This window comes from Necator americanus, chromosome III (genome assembly GCF_031761385.1).
Source record: "Necator americanus strain Aroian chromosome III, whole genome shotgun sequence".
In the NCBI taxonomy this organism is placed as follows: Eukaryota; Metazoa; Nematoda; class Chromadorea; order Rhabditida; family Ancylostomatidae; genus Necator; species Necator americanus.
In genome coordinates, this window is record NC_087373.1 from 18,226,154 (window position 1) to 18,246,713 (window position 20,560).

Consider the following 20,560-nt stretch of genomic DNA (forward strand, 5'->3'; position numbering starts at 1 on the left):
TCATAATAGTGGATGTTATCTCTATTCCCAAAGGTCAGAAAAACCTTTCCTTTCGCCATTCTCAGTTGAGACACGAATTTTATTCAAATCTGTACGTCGCCGACAAAAGTGTTTCTCGTGCCATTTCCTATCCCATAAAATCAGAACAATCGGTCATAAAGCGGCTGTTTGCCTATTTGCATACCGTAATTCGCTTGTGGTCTTGACAAAGCGTTCAACATATGACTGTGAACGTTGTTGGTTCTTCAAAGCAACAACAACCGTCTCATTGAAGAAGACGTGATAAGTGATTTTGGATGATGGAAGAAGGCAGGAGCTTTCGCGATGTTTAGTTAGAAATAGTCAGCAGAATCTTCAAAAATCGACAAAAGATATGCAAAGTGAGAGCTCTCAAAAAGTGGTCATATCCACACGGTTGGGACAGAATACCGGGCTGTGATCAATCCGGTCCTATTCGCTCGTGCTCAACGAATTTCTCGGGAACCATCATTTGAATCGCAAATAAACGGTCGCCTGGATTGCGAGAGGCGCTGTCCACTATCAAGAGGCCTCTTCGAGGAACAGCCATCAGTTTCCATTCTCTCTTTTGAACCTCACTCCACCCCCTTTGTCTGTTTCAGCGAGACTGTTATCATCTATTTTCGAAAGATTTCTCTTTGCAGGTTTAAGTATTGAAGTGATCATATGTCAAGAGGTCTTGTGTTTGTCAAGGCTGATTCTACGGTGAGATATGTCAAACTCCATTCAATCGCGCTTTATGCAGCTCCTCTTCGGTTAGTTCCAGCCTCTTTTAACGTCTTTTTTTTTGTCAGCAAGCACCTATCTTTCTTAACTTCTTAGCAGTAATACTTGTTTATAATATTCACCAAAATAGTACACGTACGTGATCGCGGAAGGAGACGTACTGTTGCGCCACTGCATGTTCATCACAAAGCTGCTATTGTTACGAAAACTTCTGAATTTCCTGGAAGCAGGTTCTGCAGGTCTTTTTCCTGCCTTCTTTCCCTGTTTCCATTTCTCCTCTAGAATTCTTCGGGAAAGATAACAATTCATTTGGTGTTCTATTTTTAGTTGCACAGTAGTCCATTCTCCACTGTTTTCATGACTTGGTTGTTCTGATCTATGCATTAAACACACCTAAAATTTAATTTTAGAAGATATATTGAGCACGGCTGGTCTTAGCACGGTGACAAAGACCTTCATGCTCCTGGAACGTTGTTCGAACTCTCCTCCTTTCTACTTTCTACTCGATAGCAGCCATATTTGAACAAATACTCGTCACGATGGATGCGTTAGCGACCGTGATGCGAGGTCGACTGGGCATTGCCGAGGGCAGGCAGCATGCGGTCGCTGGTGAGAAGACATACGGCCGATTAAACACAAGCATGGGAGACTACAGATCCGTCATAAAGGTGTCAATATACAAAAGCTGATAGTTTGCGAATCTTAAGAAAGGAAGAATCCAGGAAGAAACAAGGAGAAAAGGAAGAAGGAATCCGCGATCAAATATTCTCATGATGCCATCAGCTTCATTCTTGTTTGTGCAAACAAACTTTCTGCTGAACGTCGACCGATTTCTTCTGCTTCACACTTACCTTATGAAGTACCAGTAATAGCTGATTATGAAGATGGCTGCGGTGATTGTGAGCTTCGAGCTTATTTGGATTAAGTCATATGAGATTGCCAGTAGGTGAAAGGTTCAACTAAATCAGCGTTTGTAAGTGTTTGTATCAACTTTTCTCAACGGTTGAGACAAAATGTGTTGTAAATTTTGATTAACTTGTGGTTACTAACTCCTAATCGCTCCTTACTTCACAACACCCCAATGTGAGCTCCGAAAAGGACGTTGAAGGTTAGGAAAAATTATACAGAGAGTACTTCTTTTAAAAAAACCTTATTTTTTGAATAACGAAACGAGACGTTTCGATGTTTTTATGAACAGTGTTAGGAAGTAATTGCAGCCGTGATGTGCTGCTTAATTTCGGTCCTTCTCGACTGTCTTAAAGGCATCACCCCACGAATCTGAGGTGGTGCAGATTTCAGGTGGAGTATTCGTGTACGGGATGGGAGACTGCGGAGAGGGAGGTGATTCCGTCCATTTCTTGCTAATTGCCGTAAAAAAACGGCCCGGAAGATGCATCGCAGCACGAGACTGGCGCGCTCCAATCGAACCTCTTGTACAAAATGGTGCGCCAAACGAATGAAGCCGTATCTTCCGGGCCGTTTTTTACGGCAATTAGGAAGAAATGGACGGAATCACCTCCATCTCCGTAGTCTCCCATCCTGTATACGAATACTCCACCTGAAATCTGCACCACCTCAGATTCGTGGGGTGATGCCTTTAAATCGAACCGGCATACCCGAGAAAACGAGCAAAAACAGATATCTTGTGCGCAACTGTTTCAGCTCAGAATAGCAAACAGATGGTTCTTGCTCATCGAATTCAGCTCACGTCTTACGTTGCTTGAATTTACAGTCAGATCAATGCGAGCTGAAGCCTTCCACTCGAGCGCAGTGCTAGCCAGCGGTTGCGATTGAGACTGGACCTTAGTCTTCTTTGCGGTCCGATTGCAGCAAGCGAAGGTCCCAACTCGTTCGCAGTCGACCACGCCGCTCCGAGCAGAGCCCCACGGCTGCATTGGGGCTCAATTCGTTTTGATCCACCTATAGCTGATTAAAGTTTGCTTCACGACGCTTGGAGGTGGAACATTCGAGAGGAATTTTATCGACAGGAGAACAGAGGATAAGGAGAAGTAAAGCAGTCCCTTCTATGAAAAAGATCGACATTTTACGAAGCCGTTTGTTGAATCGATACGCAGCTTCTGCTCAGTTGGGTGTCACCTGGCCCCGCGGATTCTCGAAAAGCATGTGGAAGCGCATTTCTCAAAGCAATATTAACTTGTATAAAGTAACTTGAACTTATTAATCAGTAGGAAAGAATTTCTTCTAGAAATCCATTTCTCTACTTACGTTCTCACTTTTTGCCCAATAAGAAGGTGCCTTGTAGAGTCCGAAATCAACGAGGCCTTAGAGTTCCTGCAGAGCACCGCTGGTAAGCAAGGCGGTTTTCAGCCGGTGATAGACTGCGTTGCTGCGTGGCAGGTATGATCCTTTCCTGCTGCAGACCTCTCCATTCATTCAACCTTTCTATATTCAGGACCTAATTGACAGTTCCGACTCAGCACTGCGTCCACTGCTGGAATGCCTGGATGACAATGATCCTCTCGTTGTTCGCGGAGCTCTGCGAGTAGTGAATGCGCTGATTCGCCATGCCCCCGATAAAGCACGAGCTTTCAGGATCAAAAATGAACTTTCAGGTAGGCTTTGTTCTTTCAGGAGCGTAAGCGTTGAACCTTCTTGGCATAATGACACCCACATCTTGGAGACGTTTCGGATAAACGCTAGAACTGCAGAGAATTATAAGAAGCGAGAGTGCATAGGCCTGGCCAACGAGCTCTGTGTCAAGACCTTTGCGAGTTTTGACCTACGATCCGACCTACGGTCACAAGCGGCTCGCATCCTAATTGGAGTCAGTGGAGCGATTCTATCAGGGGGGTGGGGTGGGGTCCGGTAACATCACTGCAGCGCGCAACTCGGGTATTGAAAACGATTTCAGCCCTTTAGAAAAATCGTGAATGGTGCTTGCAAGCACGGCTACTTCTGCATACGCTACATATACGGCTACAACACCAATCTCATAGTCGGAAGCCATAACATCTCGAATGAATGCAAAATACAAGTGGTGTCGAAAGAGCTCTTTTATGTCCGTTTAATTCTCCGCTTCAATGATCCAGAGAAATAAGACCGACAAAATCTAAAAAAAAATCACTGCAAGCATGTCTCGTCACTCTTTGTTTGGAAACAAGCGGATTAAGGCATAGTTGCTTGTTCTTAGTGGAAACCACACATCCTGTACACTCGTTTCACCCACATCATTCGTGCATCCCTCCCCTCCTTCAATTTGTTCGGCTAAGTGAGCGCAGTGGCTTGTTCCAATCACATGCGTTAGAGCTGTACTATCAGTTTTTTTTCTGCTGAAGGACGCCAAATGCATAAATTTTTCGATGGAAATAAGTCTCACCATCGGATCGATGATCTTCTTTTAGTGCATTAAGATTGCGGAGAACTTAGTTGGTTCACGGATCTGTTCCAACGGTGGTCGTTGGGATGCGTCACATGTCTGGCCCACCTGGTATTATTTCCCCTGGGAGGTGCGACATTGTCGCTGATCTTCAATCGTTGTTGTGAGGTAGAACTCGGAACCCCCTCTCTCCCAATTTCGTTAACTGGGTTACTCCTAGGATCTTTTCGATTGAAAGCCCGATGGAAACAGACTGCGGTCTATCGCTCAGTACACACCTCGTGCTTGCCGGAAAAGCAACACATTTAGGGAGGTTCCATTCCGGAAATGATACAGCTGGATGTGTTCCCAAAGTTTCCCTTCTCTTTGCTCCTTTGAAATCCCCAGTTCGAGCTAAATTCTGTATCCAATTATGTTTCTTTTCGCTAGCAACTTTTCTTCGCTATTTTTATAGTTTCGTGATTTCAGAGCTGTGTTACACCAACAAACTGGAGCAGTTGAGGTAGGACGCTATTATTCACGTGGTCATAAATGTACTGTTTTACTTCATATCTTAAATGTGAAAGAGGCTTCTTGCTTGAAGTTAATTCTTGGTAATCAATCATTTTGTTTGATTTCTTAAAGGGATATGATTTACCTTGTATGGAGTGAAAGGTAGTTGCGGAAGGGGAGGGGGCACTTAACACTGCTCCAATCGAACTGCACTCGGGGCGCAAAAATCGCTTTTAGAACACAAAAACCGTTCTTTACGGAGAAACCTTCCCTCAAGCCACTTTTGGCTCTTTTTTTTGTTGAAAATATTACCAATAATATGATATGACTTAGCCATTCAGTTCCAATAATCCTGTTTAGAGAGTTTGGTGAAGTCAAACCAGCTGTAGTTGCAGTTTCAGCTCTGTCGTCCTTTTTTCTCTTAGTAGTTTTAGTTAGCATGTCATGGATCCTTGAAGACTCAAAGCTCAGTCAGTTTTAGGGTCCCCACTGACTCAGCTGTTCATTTCCAGTGATAAGCATTGATTAATAAACTATCGCCTTCTCAAAGTGAAAGCTATTTGATAATTAAAGGCAGCATACCACGAATCTGGGGTGGTACGGATTTCAAGTGGAGTATCGTAGATTATGGAGACGGGGGTGGTTCCGCTCATCCCTTCCTGAATCTCTGCAAGCATCCGACCCCTGAATGCTGTTTTGTACGATGCCTTCTACTGCAGCGCGCCACCCTTGCAGGCGCAGCGTCCTTTACTGCCCATCGGGGTAGTCCGAATTGATTTTCGACGAATCGCAGGGCGGAGGCATATACGGATACTGCACCTGAAACCCGCACCAATTCAGATTCGTGGTATGCTGATTACGTCCACTGCTTCTTAATTGCCGTAAAGAACTGCCGGGAAGATGCGGCGCCGCAAAAGGCTGGCGCGCTCCAGTCGTACTCCTTTTAGAAAAGATGTGCGCCAGAACGCCCGAAGCCGTATCTTCCGGGCCATTTTTTACGGCAGTTAGGAAGAAATGGACGGAATCACTCTGTTCCCCATAATCTACTATGCCGTATACGAATACTCCACCTGAAATCCGTACCATCTCAGATTCGTGGACTGGTGCCTTTAGGAGTGGTTTTTGTACTCTAAGTGCGGTTCGAGTGCAGTTCGACTAGAGCAGTGTTGAGTGCTTCTTCCAACAACCGTTGTGAGCACAACGCTTGATGTACTTCTCGAAATTCTAGGAAATTCATGAAAAGTTCAACGTTTAAAGATGTGTGAACCCCTAATTAACCTCTATGGTGGTGAACTAATCTTTTCGCTTGAACAGTTGCGCTATAGAACTCTTCCATCACCCCAAAAAGCAGTGCGGCATAGCTCGAAACCAAGGCTCGCGCAAATTTTTCATGTTGAGTTCACTCAAGTAGTGAATGCTGCTAACATTTCCTAACAGAAACAGGTCATCACGCAGAACTAGTTTGTGACATTACGTGACTTGCAAATGTCACCGCAAAAATGCGATGCGCTTCCTACCAGCACAGTGAACAGATGGATGAGGGGCACCAGACTAATCAATTTAGTTAACGACGCCGCTCTTTCCACCCTTCTAGTAATAGAATGAATGCGAAGAAAGGTTAATGATGAAATTGTCAGAGAGCAACTACTCACATCCTTGTGATTACGAAATCTATTTCAAGTGCTTTCGTCACTCGCACAGGCGTCAAAAGTTGTGTCGTAGGGGAAACTGGTCAGTTCGGTGTAACTGACCCATTTCTTTTCTGAATGTCTCAGGGATGTTTCGTTTTTTCTCTGTGATACTTGAAAACAGCAATACAACGTACTAGTGGAGAGCATCCGCATCGAATTTTCTCCAAAAGAAATCACAAGCGCTTGCGGGAGTATTCAAGGATAACGAGCTCCACTGCTCGTTGTGTGCGATAAATCGTTGAGTTAGTATTAGTAATGCCACCATTAGCTACCCGTAAAATAATGTGTGAGACGCTGAGAGAACATGTGAAGGACCCGCGACGCCTTACATGATTCTGCTCGCTCTGCGCAGTGCTTAACTACGCTCAAGTGATAGCAAGAGTAAAGTTTGGACGTCACTAGTGGTCACCAGCCCGTGGATCGCACGGATGCTGTCGCATGTATGTGTGATCACCTGCGCTGAAAAATTAGCTGGCAATCATGAAAAACCATCGATTTGCCCTAATTTACCGTGACCAGACCGAACGCGAACAGAAAAAAGTAAACTCAGCAACCTGAGATGTCACACGAAACAGATAAAAAACGATGATCATCATTCAATGTAAGAGGCTAAATCATGTCTCAAAGAAAGCAGAGCCAGCAGCAAGAACCGAGACGCTAGACTTAAGCGTTCCTGCTGGGCAGTTGACGGTTCTTCAAAGTTGTGGGTGGTTGAGCAAAGTTGTGAGTTTGACACCGAAAAAATCAAGCAGGTTCCGAAATAGGAAATTGCTGTTCGAGATATTGTCAAATACAAATCGGTTGCTATCAAGTTTTAAGGACAAGTAGTCTAAAGCTAATAATATATACCATCTTACTGACTTTCGACTTGTCACTTTCGTGAACTCCCGAAGGCAATGAAAATCTCGAATCCACATTTGATGTGGGTACCAGGATGCTACAAACGACCTTCCGATGACGAATGATGAACATGTTGAACATTTTATCTCACCTGAGGGACCCAACACGGCGAACCCTTTTTCGTTCGACGGAGATGTGTCCGCGGGATATGGCAATGACTGAATTGCGGAGGTGTGGAAGTAACGAGTTTTGGAGGAAGTTTGCCTGTCTTCAGGAAACAAATTTGTCAGAACTAAATTCTGGAATTATATTCGAAATCAGCAGCACATTTCCTTCCAAATGTTACTTTATAGATTTCATTTTGCCCGCTCCCAAGGATTCAGACGGTTTGCGTTGTATTAAATCCAGCATACCACAAATCTGACGTGGTGAGGGAATCCACGGCAGATGCTAGAAATGGAGTTGTAGGTTGCGGGATGTTCCGCTAATCCCTCCCCAACCGTCCTAGGAAACTGCGTGGGAACCTCTTCAGTTCCTACGAAGAACGTTAAAACACTCCTCGATGTATGCGATCTGGTCCCCGCAGCAACCTATCCATTGGTTTCACTTAAAGGCAACACCCCACGAATCTGATTTATGTCATATGGATTTCCGATGGTCAAAGACTGTACGGGATCGTAGATTGCAGCAATGGATGGGATCCTGTTCACTTCTTCCTAATCGCAGTAAATTACAGTCCGGAAGATGCAAGCGGCTTCGAGCGTTCCGGAGTGCTATTTTCCACAAAAACGATTGGAGTGCGGCAGTCTTCTGCACACGCCGCTTCTTCCGGGCCGTTTCTTACGGCAATTAGGGAGAAATGGACGGAATCACCCTTTTCCCCACAATCTACGATCCCGTATAGGCATAACCCACCTGAAATCTGTACCCCCTCGGATTCGTGTGGTGATGCTTTTAAATAGGCAGTGGAGGAGAACTCACTGGCTTTCGACCGCTGCGCAGCTGGATGCGGTGCGTAACAAGTATGGGGCAACTGAAGTCGTCGTGAAAAACGGAGTCTTTCACGCCGTTTTTTTACTACGATTATGGAGAGGTGAGCGGAACCACTCCTGATCACGTAATCTACTACCCCGCATAGAGTTCGTCCATCCGAAATCCACACCAGGTCAGAGTCGTGGGGTGATACCTTGAAGTCGTCGAAAACGAATTCTGGAACAGAAGTTGGTGGCGATGTTGTGCCCTACGGCTTATCGGAGTCGGTGACCTGTGACATTGACAACAATAGGAAATCCTCCCAGAGAGCGTACACCATGCATGAGAACTGCTACCGTATTGCATTGAAAGCCAACTACCACCCCATTGTCGTTTAATCCGTTAAGTAGCGATGAATTAACACTAACACAGACTTCACGTTATTCTGCTGTGCGTAACCATAAGGTTATCTGAGGTTTATGCTCATTATGGCGCAACAGAACAACACAAAACAAACACATCTTTCAACTTCGATATTCCCCTTTCTCGAATTCCTTCGGATTTGTTGTTCGGAGCTCGTTTTTCGCTAACGTTCCCTCGAGGTTTCTTAACCTGTGAAGTTGTCCACGGTTAACACACTTAAGGAGACTCGTTGCGTTCCGAAAATCCAGTCCTTCGCGCTTGTTTTCGTGAAAATAGTGCATCTTGTAGAAAATTTAGAAATCCACTTTTCCAAAAATGAAGAGTTGTTCCAGAAACTAAAGTTGGAATTCATGGACAAGAGCTTTGAGACGGGTGCTTTCAAAAAAAAAAAAACGCAGTCATGTGGTTGACGAAAAAGTTTGCGACTAGTTGCACTTAGTCAAAGCAATAAACTCATCGAACAGTTCTTGATGCGTGTCTTGGTGCACCCGACATGTTGCTTTATTGTTTATGCTATTTCCTACAAATTGAGTCAGCGCGAGAGTTACCTCCAATATCCATTTAGACTATGATATCCCACAAGACCCATTTATGTAGAAAGTGGACTTGATTGGAAACAAATAGCTGAGCAAATCATTTTTGAAGGAAATCCATCTGGTGACCGGTTCCGGAACTTAGATTGTTAGAGTACCTAAGTGGTGTAGATTCCACCCACTGACTGCTTCTGTTCAGTTGCGGTGCAGATCCGGGAACACTGATCGAGATCGAGCGTTCAAATCAACTGCTACGAAGTGAAAAGGAGGACAGTGCACTTGAAAGAAGTGCTGTTTGTTGCGAAGACGTTAGTGTAATGACAACGGTTCGTTCTTCATGTTTTTTCTATCCTTACAAATTGAATTCCAAAAAATTGCCCGGATAATTTGACTACGTAGCCGATTTATTCGGGCAATTTTTTGGAAGTAATCCTGTACAGCTTATTTACCACCTTCATTGCAGTCTTCGCATCCAACTAATGAATGTGGTTGTTTCAACGTGCTCACTTATAGTGATGAAGAGTAAATTATGAGCTTTTTTCAAAGCGAAGCATGCTCAAGGAAACAGAGAGCACTGGCAAATGATACGGATTGTTCGATAGCGGATTTCGCGTTCTGCAACAAAACTGCATTTTGGATCTTTAATTTTGTTTATTCTTGTTCGATCATCAAAGCGGAGCTAGCAAGGGGGAATATTTTTGACAATATTTGGGTTTTCATCGAATTTTATCGAGACCATAAGGCCGCTGAATTTAATATTGGTGCTGATGAAGAAGCAGTTATTGAAATTCTTCTTTGTCTTTTTTTATGCACAGATAGTTCGGTTACCAAGTCATGAATCTCAGAGGAATGAAAGGCTTGGTTCGGTTTGGGACGGTTTTGAACCAAACGCGTCGTCGCAGTTATAAAATGGGCGGAATAGAAACTTAGGCAAAAGCATTCGGAAAGATATCTAGTTCGTTTCTTAGTTTGCAGGAAGAAATTTAAAGGTACCTGGATAAATGTAAAAGGAGGACAATTCCACTTCCATATAAAACGAAGTTTCAGCCGGATCCATTATGGCCAATTCTTTCCAATTTGCGTGCAGTACTACTGGATGAGTGCTCATGTAAGGAACGTACACTACTTCTGGAGAAGTTCATCGATACCCTCCGCGCAATAAAAACGAAGGTTCGTGTGAAGGTGTCAATGGAATTTTCTCCGTAGTAAGTAAATGGAGCAGTGAAGTCATTGAATCATTTATAAGACGATGAACTAGAACTTACAATTATGAAAGTACGTTCAGGACGATGCCGAAGCGGTTCTTCGAGCCTTAAAATCAGACGAAAGCGAGAAGAAGAATGGTTTGTCCATGAAGCTTTTTCTATTAGTGCATACGAGGTTTGCTCTTAAAAAAAAGAATAGCGGCTTAAAAACAGATTCGCAGATGAGAACAGAATCGTCGTGAAATCAACAAACAATCAACTTATTAAAGGATGACACAAACTGTTCAGGAGAAGAGGGCAGCACAGTAGCAGTACACCTATATCCAGCGATTCACCCTGCTGCTCCGCCGCCTGCACCTCCTCCGGCACGTGAATCGGCGCTGCTTGAGGTCCAGCCGTTCGGTACTAAGGGATCGGTGCCACCACCTCCGCCGCCTCCACCACTCCCAGTGATGAAAGGGACAATGTCTCCTAGTCCTCCAGACCCAGGTAGTCTTTTTTGCTTCTATTGAGTTGCCACAAGAAGAATTCTCATTTTGGTCGTTGTCCTCCAAAATGTCCAACTCCGAATTCAGCTTTCAGGCATCGTCGAATGCTGTAGAATCTAATAGAGCAAAACTAAAACAATTTTGCAAATATGTAGAGCTTCATTGAAATCACGGTTTTTGAGAGATGTTTTTATCTTATTTAATTTAAACGAGTTCTCCATTTGACTGGGCACTTCGATCAGTTTTTCGTAACCAACTAACCCTCCTCTGAACGCTTTGCCTCGCTGACAGTTCGTTGTTGCTGTAAGTAGTTACTGCAAAGCGTGTTTTGCTACATTATTCGATGCACATGGGCCGCGTAGCTCGATTAGAAATATCTCTCTGGCACCATGAATATCGGATATGTACACTATGTATGCCAGCACAGTGTGTGTGACTCGTCCAAACTTTTCCATGCCTATTTTATTGATCGAATGTCGCAAAAATTTGTTCCAAGGTGTTAAAGTACGTATCGAAAGTTCTAAAAGGCATTTTGTCCTGCTATTAAGAAAACTTTCAAAAAAAAAAAAAACAAAAAATAAGGATTGTTCCATAGAGCCTCAACTAAAACTCTTGTCGTTTAAAATTATCTGGATTCGAATGCAATCGCATTAAAACGATTCATGCAAAATGGCATTATAGCGCAGAACAGATGCTATGGCGTCATGTGGTGATATGATGTTAGCGTCATATCATAGCAAGAAAGAATGCAAAGTGTACCAAAGTACTGAGAGATCTGAATTCTCGCTGTTGTCGTCTGACAAAAACATAAGGGACACTACTCACTGGCCTTATTTGTTAGGTTGGTCTGAAAATCTTGCTCCAAGATCCAGGATCTTATTTTTTGATCCAGAATTTTATGGGCGTGGAATTAAAATTTTTGGCAATTCAATATGGTTGAATGTTCTAAAAGTTTACACCAAAGGGGTATATAAGGGCGCGCAATTCTTTGGTATTCAACCATCACTTCAATAAACGAAAGCTAAATTCGAATTGTCGTGTACTACGAATTCCAGCAACGCCCACAACGCAGTCGACGCCACCGCTGATATCTGTGTCGGGTTCGAGAAGCAGTGTACCGCTAGACTGTCGCTCTTTTGTTGCAACAGTTCGAGTCAGGGGACACTTAGCTTGAATATCGACACCTCTCTGGTTGTCCGACTGCCAGGAGATGAAGCTTTACGTGACGCTCTCAGAGATGCCACAACACGTGAACTGTCGACGACACTTGGGTGCGCGTGTACGACAATTGTCAGACGTCTTCAAGCTCTGAGTTACCGAAAAGTGGTGTCGGTTTGGGTCTCCACGAATTGAGTGTCTAGCAGCTGCGACAAGAGTGATTGTGTGTTCAATCTCTGCTTCTGCGCCCATTTGGGCAGGACTTTTCATTGCAAGTCATTGCAGGAAATAGGAGTTGTGTGTGGTATGTTAGTCATGCACGACAAAAAAGTTGGTTCCCCCATGGCGAACCACCCTCAAAAGATTTTGAAGGAGAATTGCAAGAAAAGAAGATTTTGCTGCATTGGTGGTGGGATTCCAGAGGGATCCTATACTATAGTACGAACTGCTTTTATCTGATTGCACCGTGACCGCTCGCGTCTACTCTTTTTTTACAAAAATTGACAGACGCAGTTCGCCTAAAAGGTTGGCCATGTTGCTCTACTTCATGGCAATCCCCGCCCACACGTGGCAGAACTTACTCGCCAAAAAATTGCCGAGCTTGGTTGGAAAGTTCTATCGCACCCTACTTGTTCTCCTGACTTGTCCCCATCTGACTACCACTTGTTTCGGGCAGTGAAGCTGCATCTTCGAGAGGAAACATTCAATGATCAGAAAGAGCCGGAAAAAGAGATCGATCGCGCCTTCTCGACTCGCCACATTTCTGGATTTCTTGAGTTGATAGTCTAGTGAAAGGACATACATAGTGGATCATGAAGGTCATACTGTTATTGATTGATATCTATAAAGAATGAAGTTATAGTTGTCTGAAAAAATGTGAGGTTTGGTGCAAGACTTTCAAACCAACCTAATAACTCCACTCTTCCTAACTTTCATTAGGTACTGAACACTGGAGGGAAAAAGGAAAAAGGAAAAAGAAAAAGCCACACCATACAAAAATGTTTGCTTATTTTGCAGACTTCTTTTGTAGACCCTTCAACATCATCTCTAGACGTTATAACTCGTTTTGGATGCTCCATACATGCAAACTATTTCGCGTCAGCACAGCGTGACAATCGTTTCATGCTTATTCTCGTCGTTTGGTTTGAATGTGTCTTCTGTGTGCTGTCTATCCCTCTACATTGCTTCAGGTTACATTGTAATCAGCACTTTCGTACAGGGCCTCCGCCTCCACCACCTCCACCAAAACTCGATTTGGCATCGAAACATAGCGCTGCTGATTTGCCCGAGTCGATGAAGCCGAAGCGATCTCCCAGCAAGACGCTGAAGATGAAGACAATTATGGTATCTTTTGATTCTTTGTTGTCTTCACCAACAGCGCTCGACACCAAATGTTGGTTACATTTTCTCACAAACGGTTGTCATTACTTCATATGTAGTGCTGTTTGCAAAGTAAACGAACCAAAAGACCACCGTAATCATTAAATATGTGCCGCCAAAGGCATCATTTGTCGGAGGTCATAAAAGAATAAGAACTGCCTTCTTAGTGAATCACTCCTTTTTTGAACTTGTTGTGCATTCCTCTTCCATCTTTTTTCTTACCTCTTTGCCTTTTTCCTCTCTTTCACGCCTTTTTGCTCTAACTTATCTCAAATATATTCAAGAAGTAAAGTTCGAAAAACAATATGCTTGAGATAAAATACTCCTCTCAATCCTATTCAACAACTGAACACTAGGTTTAAAGCTGTTAAGAAATAGACTTTTGACTGAGTCAAATGAAAGTTGAACGTTTATTCGAGCAGTCAGATACTTGAAAGTCCGAGCAACCGAAATTTTCAGAATTTCTGTCGGTCGGACTAATCGAGAGTTCGGGAGAAAACTTGAGTTGAATTTTTGGCTTTGCATTTTTTCGACGAATAAAATCAGCCAACAGGGAACTTTAAGGAAGGATCTATCGGAAGAACCTCGAACATCATCAATGTTCTGTTGCTCGTTGAAATTCCTTTATTCACTGTTCAAACCAACATTGTGGTTGTCGAGTGCGATACTCCTTAATCCTTAATGCTTTGCTGCTCGAACGAATACGTGGTAGTGGTGCTTCTGAAGCCCATGATGCTCATGCATTCACTCGTGTTGATGCTATTTGTACCGCAGTGGTCAAAGATAACTCCGACTTCCATCGTGAATGGGCAAGGAACGCGAAGTGTTTGGGGAGAACTTGCCAAACAAGGTTCAAGTAAATAGTTTCGTCATACACTTAACCAGGATACCTTTGCGTTTGTTCAAAAATCCATCTCCAGCCTTGAATTTGGACTTTGACATGATCGACGGCATGTTTTCGATTGAGCCGGCTCAAGAAACAACTCCTCAGAACTGTTCTTCGCTGAAGGTGATATCTTCTCTAAATCGTTAAAATTTATTTATTATGCAGATCAGCTCTCACCCTACATTGATTGATTAGTTGACTAGGATTTCATAGAATAATATAGAACAACTCTTAGGACACTTTTAAACAAGGTCAAGTGATTTTCCCAACAGAGAGTGGGGAGTCCAAAGGGGTCATGTTCGGTACTTGTGTTTGAAATTAACGGAACGGAGCCGTAACGGAGCTGAGCTCCTACTGGGTACTAAGAGAGCGTAGGAGACGGACTTTATTCCCTTTATATTAGTTTGGTTTTTGCTACATACATTGAAGATCCCCTATTTACTACTATGGGTAATGTTTATCAAGATGAGTAATGTAGATGTATGTATATTGATAAGGGATGAACGCCCAGTGTGAGTGAGTGGTGGAGTGCGGCCTAGGTCTTGTTCTATTTAAGGGCATCACTCCACGAATCTGGGGTTGTACGGATTTCAGGTGGAGTATTCGTATACGGCATAGTAGATTATGGGGAGGAGAGTGATTCCGTCCGTTTCTTTCTAACTGCCGTAAAAAAACGGCCCGGAAGATACGTCTTCGGGCGTTCTGGCGCACTTCTCTCTACAAGGAGTTCGACTGGAGCGCGCCAGCCTTGTGCGGCGCCGCATATTTCGGGCCGTCTTTTACGGCAATTAGGAAGAAATGGACGGAATCGCACTCTCTCTCCATAATCTACTATCCCTTATAAGAATACTCCACCTGGGATTTGCACCATTTCAAATTCGTAGGGTGATGCCTTTAAACAACGAAACGGTCAGGGATCAATCCCTGACAGAACGGAGATTTTTTTTGTTCATCATAAAGGAGTTAAGTGAGCACACTTCTTATCCTACAAAGATATCTTCCCGTATTATTACTAAAAAGGATTTTTAACGTCATTACTATGCGAAAAAATAAATCTGCCTCTGGAAACGAGAGTGAATCAGTGCAATGTAGCGTGGATGAGTTGCTGAACAACGGCCGTCCCCAAAATTTCACGCAGCACAATGTTGCAGGGTTGTAAAGAGATATTATTGTTTTTCTAACTGTCATAATTTTTCTGAACCTAGTTGAGAATAAAGGAAAACTTTCCTCCTATTTTTGTATTTTCCCAACTTGCTTTGGAGAGTGCTAGAGCACGAGTATAAAAATTTGCAGTTGGAGGTTTTCTCTGTTGCTCGATCAAAGGTTGCAGGCAAATTTTTTTAAATTGCACTATCGAAGCCACACAAAGAGGCGAAATGCGGAAACCCGGATTTTTGGATCCCCGTCAGATGTGTGTATTCGTGCAATGTTCAACAACTCATCTCATACCTTATAAAAACTTACTTAATTTGAAGCATGTTATGGGGAGGAGTTTTTCTACCAGACCCTCGCATTATCTTTTTCACAATCCTTTTCGTTCCTTTAAAAGGTAGTTGAGATGAAGTTGGGAAATCTGTTAAAGTAGCCAACATTTTCAACTACCATTCAAAAAAGGTAGGTGTTATTCTAAAAACGTTGGTTTGATGATTTCAAGCGCATCCATTCTTTTATAATACGTACACTTACCTGCTCTTCTGGGTTCTTTTCGCGCCAAGTTATAAAATTCCTTATTTCAACCCACCAAAATCCACAGGATCCATCAGGATTAGGGTTTATCGATAAAATCACGCTGAATGCTGTGAATTTATTTTTATTCATGCATATTTATTTTAGCTATTGTTTATTGTAATATTCTACTTCACTTTTTGACTTTTTTGTTTTTTTTTACATTTTATTATTACTATTTGTTTTATTTATTAAGTTTAATTTTCGATTATTACACTGTAGTGGAGGGAATGAGAGGCGGAGTCGCTTGGGGAAGATCTTGGGGAGGTGTTTGAAAGAAGAATCAACCGTGCCTCAACACACGGTTGACTCTTCTTTCAAACACATGATCTTCGCTACATTCTATTCTCACTAACTATGCTTAAAGCTGAACACTAAATATTAGGTGAATTTTTTCCTGGAAGTATGAATACCCGTCTGAAATAGAATAGAACACTATTGATCAAGTATATGTTATAAAATTATAGAGTTGTGCATATTTATTCATGATTGGGTTGATGTGATTGAAATCATTCCTCAAATTGTTTTAAAAATGACTGAAACCTCTCAGAACAACAGCAGCACATTACAGATTCCGAGGAAGAAGAGCATTCTCGTGGATCTCCTCACTCCTAAAAGAAGTCAAAATGTTACTATTGTTTTGAAGCAGATAAAGGTCTTTCTAGACAGTTTTTTTCTTTTGGATTACTGTGCTCGTGATGTATTCCCTCTTAAAACTACGATTTTCAGGATCAAGATTCGATCATTTCCGATTTACACTCCAACAAAATCGGCAACTTTGATATCGAGCTGTTGCGTACCTTGAAGACAATTTTACCGGGCCGTGAAGAGGTTTTTGTTCTTCCGTCGCCGCCTCCCACTCATCCACTGAAACGGCTGAACCGATTTGTAGGTGGACGCCTTGCGGAGATACACTGGTGAGGTGGCGCAACTTACACCTGCGTGCTCCTTCTTCCTTCGTCTCGTAGAAATTCCGGACTTCCGTCTTCGGTAAATGTAACCTCTTTGCCCATCACAAACACCTCAGAGTAATTTTCTACACAGGATTGAATGCATGCTGCTGAGACTCGAATTCCATCGCGTTATGGAGGACGTGGTGCCTAGTTTACACCTACTTGAACTCGCTTGCACCGGTAAGTGAACCTAGCGCTTGATTCCTACCCAACAAAGTTACTTTCTGTTTCAAAGAGCTCCGGGAATCTGCGTCACTACGTCGCCTCTTCCTTCTCCTCGTTAATATCGGAAATTATCTGAATTCCTCTTCTTCGCATGGAAACGCAGCTGGTTTCAAGATGAGCTCTTTATGGAAAATAATTGATCACAAAGCTGTTAAAGGATCTCGTTCGCTGCTTCATCTCGTCGCCAAGGTATCCTTTGCCGTAGTTATGAACATAAGATGCAGATGATGGCGGAATACTTCCAGCTAGACCCTACATTGCTTTCCGGACTTGAGCTTGATCTTCGCAGTATAAATAAAGCGTCAGAGTGAGTTGCTTGTGAATATTTTCCAAATTATTATTGAAGATGTCTAAACGTGTTGGTAGAGAAACTTTTGGCTAAAAAGTTTCACATATGCCCTCTTTGTTATAGTTTTAGCGGGTGTTATGTTACTAAGCGAAAAAAGACATGGGGATAAGATTAGTGCAAGATACATATGTAGGCTACGCGAGTTTTTGAATAACGCACTGAAAGTAAATTTTTTGCGGTGCAGTTTTGTGCTTTTCTAGGGACGAACTTTGTTTATATTTGTTTAAAGCTAGGTGTTTCTAACTCTTCTAATTTTTTTTAAACACAGTTGAGAAACATTAGATTTTTCCTCAAATTTTCGGATTATTTTCAGCCAACTTTCGAGAGAATCAGAGCACCTACAGAGATCAAACATTGCAGTGAAGGGTTTTCCTTGATGCTCCATCAAAATATGGCACCAACGTTTTTGACTGCGCCACCATAATCTTGGAACGAGGAAAAGAGCGAAATTTCAGATCTTCAGCTGCGCGTCAAAATCTGTATGACTTCGAACAAAGTCCTAAAATCAACTCGTGCTTTACAAGAACCAATTCGGTTTATCGAGAAGGAGTTTGGGTGCCAGGATTCATATTCACTTTTTCCCAGGTCCGTCCTCTCGACAGTTAGTTGAGAAGAAGTTGAAGAATCTGCAAAAATTCTCATCCTTCTCGGCTAGTCTTCAAAAGAAGCCAGGGGGTCTCTGAAAAAGATAATCCGGCTTCTTGCGGCGCAAGTCTTCCTCTGCGGAACGCAACCTTTTGCGCCCTTTTTCGTCGTTTTATATTCCGTTATTCATGTTTACTTCAACCTGACACCTGACCGACCAGTCCAGCATTCATTTCCAACCAGAGCCTATGCTAATCAATAAAATTACCGCTAAATCGCAGCTGAACGCGGCAAATAATGGTGAGAACGCACGTTCGGAAAGACTGCCAGTGAAACGTTCTCCTCAGTTATGTTTTCCGTTTTGCAAAAATCAGGATTCCGGCGGGCATCGAACTATTCACCGTCTGTAATCACCATCAATGAGAAAAATGTGTGCAGGAGGTGAGAAACAGTGTGAAAATGCTCCTTGAGTGCGTTCTGCATCGGTATTAGTTTTTCCACTTTGCAAAAATGGAAGGATCCCGGAGAGAAGAGATTGAAATCTCGACCTTTCGCCGTCAGCAAGTAAAATTGCGTGCGAATAGTAGGAAACAATGTGATAATGGTTTTAAAATGTGTCCTCCGACGTTCTCAGTTGTTTTTTCCATTTCCATTTTCAAAAATAATTGTTCCGCTTGGACGGAACCCTCGACCGTTTGTTGCCACTGTCAAAAACGTTGTGTCGTCGGATACTTGCTAAGGACTTCCTCATCTTTTCAATTTGTATGTGCACATATGTGCTGCTAATTCTTGCACAGAGCATCATAGTACTACTTAGTGATATTTATTATATTATTCCATTTCAACTTCCTTTATTGAGCGTCAGTTTGTTTCCTTACTTCAATTTATATTATGACCAATCTCTGCTTGCTATAAGAGCGGTTTACTAGAAAGAATGGGATGATGGGTCGTTTTCAAGAGCGTCTTCTAAGAGAGTGGGTGGGTCGTTTTTTTTTTGGTTTGATTTTTTTCCCACTACACGCTTAACCCTTTTGGAAGGATATACGCCAATAACCAAATATTTATGCTCAAAAAGGGATCGTTAAGGTGGATTTGTGATGGTATTGAGAGCATCGGAAAATAACACTTTCTCGCAAAAGTGAATTACATTTGCCATTAAAAATGCTGAACGTCAATCTGCTATTATTCTCCAGATATCCTGATAGCGTCTGCTTGATATCTTTGCAATAATAGTCACGTGTGGACTGTAACATTTTTCCTGCAGTCTCGTATATTCGCAATACACGTCCCTTATAAATATCCCTTCCAGTTAGAAAGTTAGGACTACGAAAACCATTTTCAATTCATATGCCCATATTGCATGTACAAAAAGCACATTCTAACGCAACCTTTTCATCGTTTTTGAATCCAGTTCGTCTCGAAGATGACTTGGCTTTTTTCATAAACACCGAGAACTTGGTTTCAATCCATTTCCTTGAAATACAATAAAAGTTTGAGAAATAGTTGGAAAGAAAACATGGAACTGGGAAAACGAGAATTCCCGTCGAACAAATCACGAAATTTGAAGTAGACCTTTTTGTTCCGCCAGGAAAAGAATCACTTCTCAAAAAAAAAGTCGTATGCAGTGACATAGGAACTGGTGTTAGACGAAAGCAGTTCTCGGTAATCCCAGGTTTTCTGAGATACAGACTCAGACTTGCCGCTGAAACTACTTGTGAGACTACTTGACTTGTGAGATACAGACTTGCCACTGGGACTTTCAGAGAGAAAAGAGAGAAAAGAAAAGAGAGAAAAGGACCTTTTACCATCTTTGCAAACCTGTGCTCCACAATGAACCAATCTGGTTATCGAAAAACGCCGTGAGGGTACTTCTGAGATTACCATTGTTCTCGATTTTCTTCGCGTTCGGCGAGTTCGCTAGTCCACCTTACGTGCACTCTTTTGGAAATTTCTGGAGAGGTTCGGATCAATAGTGGTTCCCAATCTATCAGGATCCAATAAAAAATAGGTTCACCTTCATAACCTTCATAGCCGTAAGATCTACAATGAGATTCAGCAAAAGAGCACACGGCAAAATTGACTGGCAAACTGGCTGAATGTAAAAATGTCGGGAACAACGGCCATTTCGCACAAGTTTTCGATAACCAGATTTATTCCCTGTGAAGCTACAGCTATGGACGAAATTGTTCAACAACATTAGTTGCAGTTTCGATGCTGTAAATTTAAACTTTTTTCGCACAATCCGACTAACGACTAACATTGCTTTGACCTTACCAAACATCGATCCACAATAGTTTCGCAAACGCAACCTTTGCTTGATTGAAGTGTTAAAAAAGTCCTTGGCGTTATTCAACTCCTCTGTGATCTCCTATGTACAACTTGTTAAAATAGTAAAAATTTCTGAACGTGACCTACACAAAAACCTAGGACCTCCTCATCCAACAAATCCCCGAAGTCGGTACAGAGGTTTGAATTCTATAGTGCTGAAAAGCTCGGTTGGCCACGAAGTATCGAATCTCACAACACCAATGAAAAAAATTGAAAAAATAAGCAAAAAAAAAGCTAGGGAGAAGG

The 20,560-nt window shown here is 42.5% G+C and overlaps 1 protein-coding gene across 3 annotated transcripts in view; it reads left to right on the forward strand.

The window, feature by feature from the left end:
* Positions 1 to 730: 730 nt before the first annotated feature.
* Positions 731 to 20,560, forward strand: part of RB195_010003 (uncharacterized protein) — a gene marked incomplete at both ends in the record, with an annotated part of 29,050 nt that continues 9,220 nt past the window's right edge. For 2 of the 3 annotated variants that reach the window (XM_064190805.1, XM_064190806.1), the window contains 17 exons: positions 758 to 773; positions 3,008 to 3,102; positions 3,158 to 3,317; positions 4,550 to 4,583; positions 9,232 to 9,358; positions 10,080 to 10,202; positions 10,318 to 10,375; positions 10,526 to 10,726; positions 13,103 to 13,227; positions 14,038 to 14,119; positions 14,184 to 14,272; positions 16,446 to 16,529; positions 16,604 to 16,705; positions 16,767 to 16,864; positions 16,919 to 17,007; positions 17,063 to 17,241; positions 17,298 to 17,359. In XM_064190805.1, the coding sequence (XP_064048388.1) occupies positions 758 to 773; positions 3,008 to 3,102; positions 3,158 to 3,317; positions 4,550 to 4,583; positions 9,232 to 9,358; positions 10,080 to 10,202; positions 10,318 to 10,375; positions 10,526 to 10,726; positions 13,103 to 13,227; positions 14,038 to 14,119; positions 14,184 to 14,272; positions 16,446 to 16,529; positions 16,604 to 16,705; positions 16,767 to 16,864; positions 16,919 to 17,007; positions 17,063 to 17,241; positions 17,298 to 17,359 (1,724 nt within the window). Of the gene's footprint in view, positions 774 to 3,007; positions 3,103 to 3,157; positions 3,318 to 4,549; positions 4,584 to 9,231; positions 9,359 to 10,079; positions 10,203 to 10,317; positions 10,376 to 10,525; positions 10,727 to 13,102; positions 13,228 to 14,037; positions 14,120 to 14,183; positions 14,273 to 16,445; positions 16,530 to 16,603; positions 16,706 to 16,766; positions 16,865 to 16,918; positions 17,008 to 17,062; positions 17,242 to 17,297; positions 17,360 to 20,560 lie in introns of all 3 variants that reach the window. The other variant, XM_064190804.1, reaches the window with a different exon arrangement.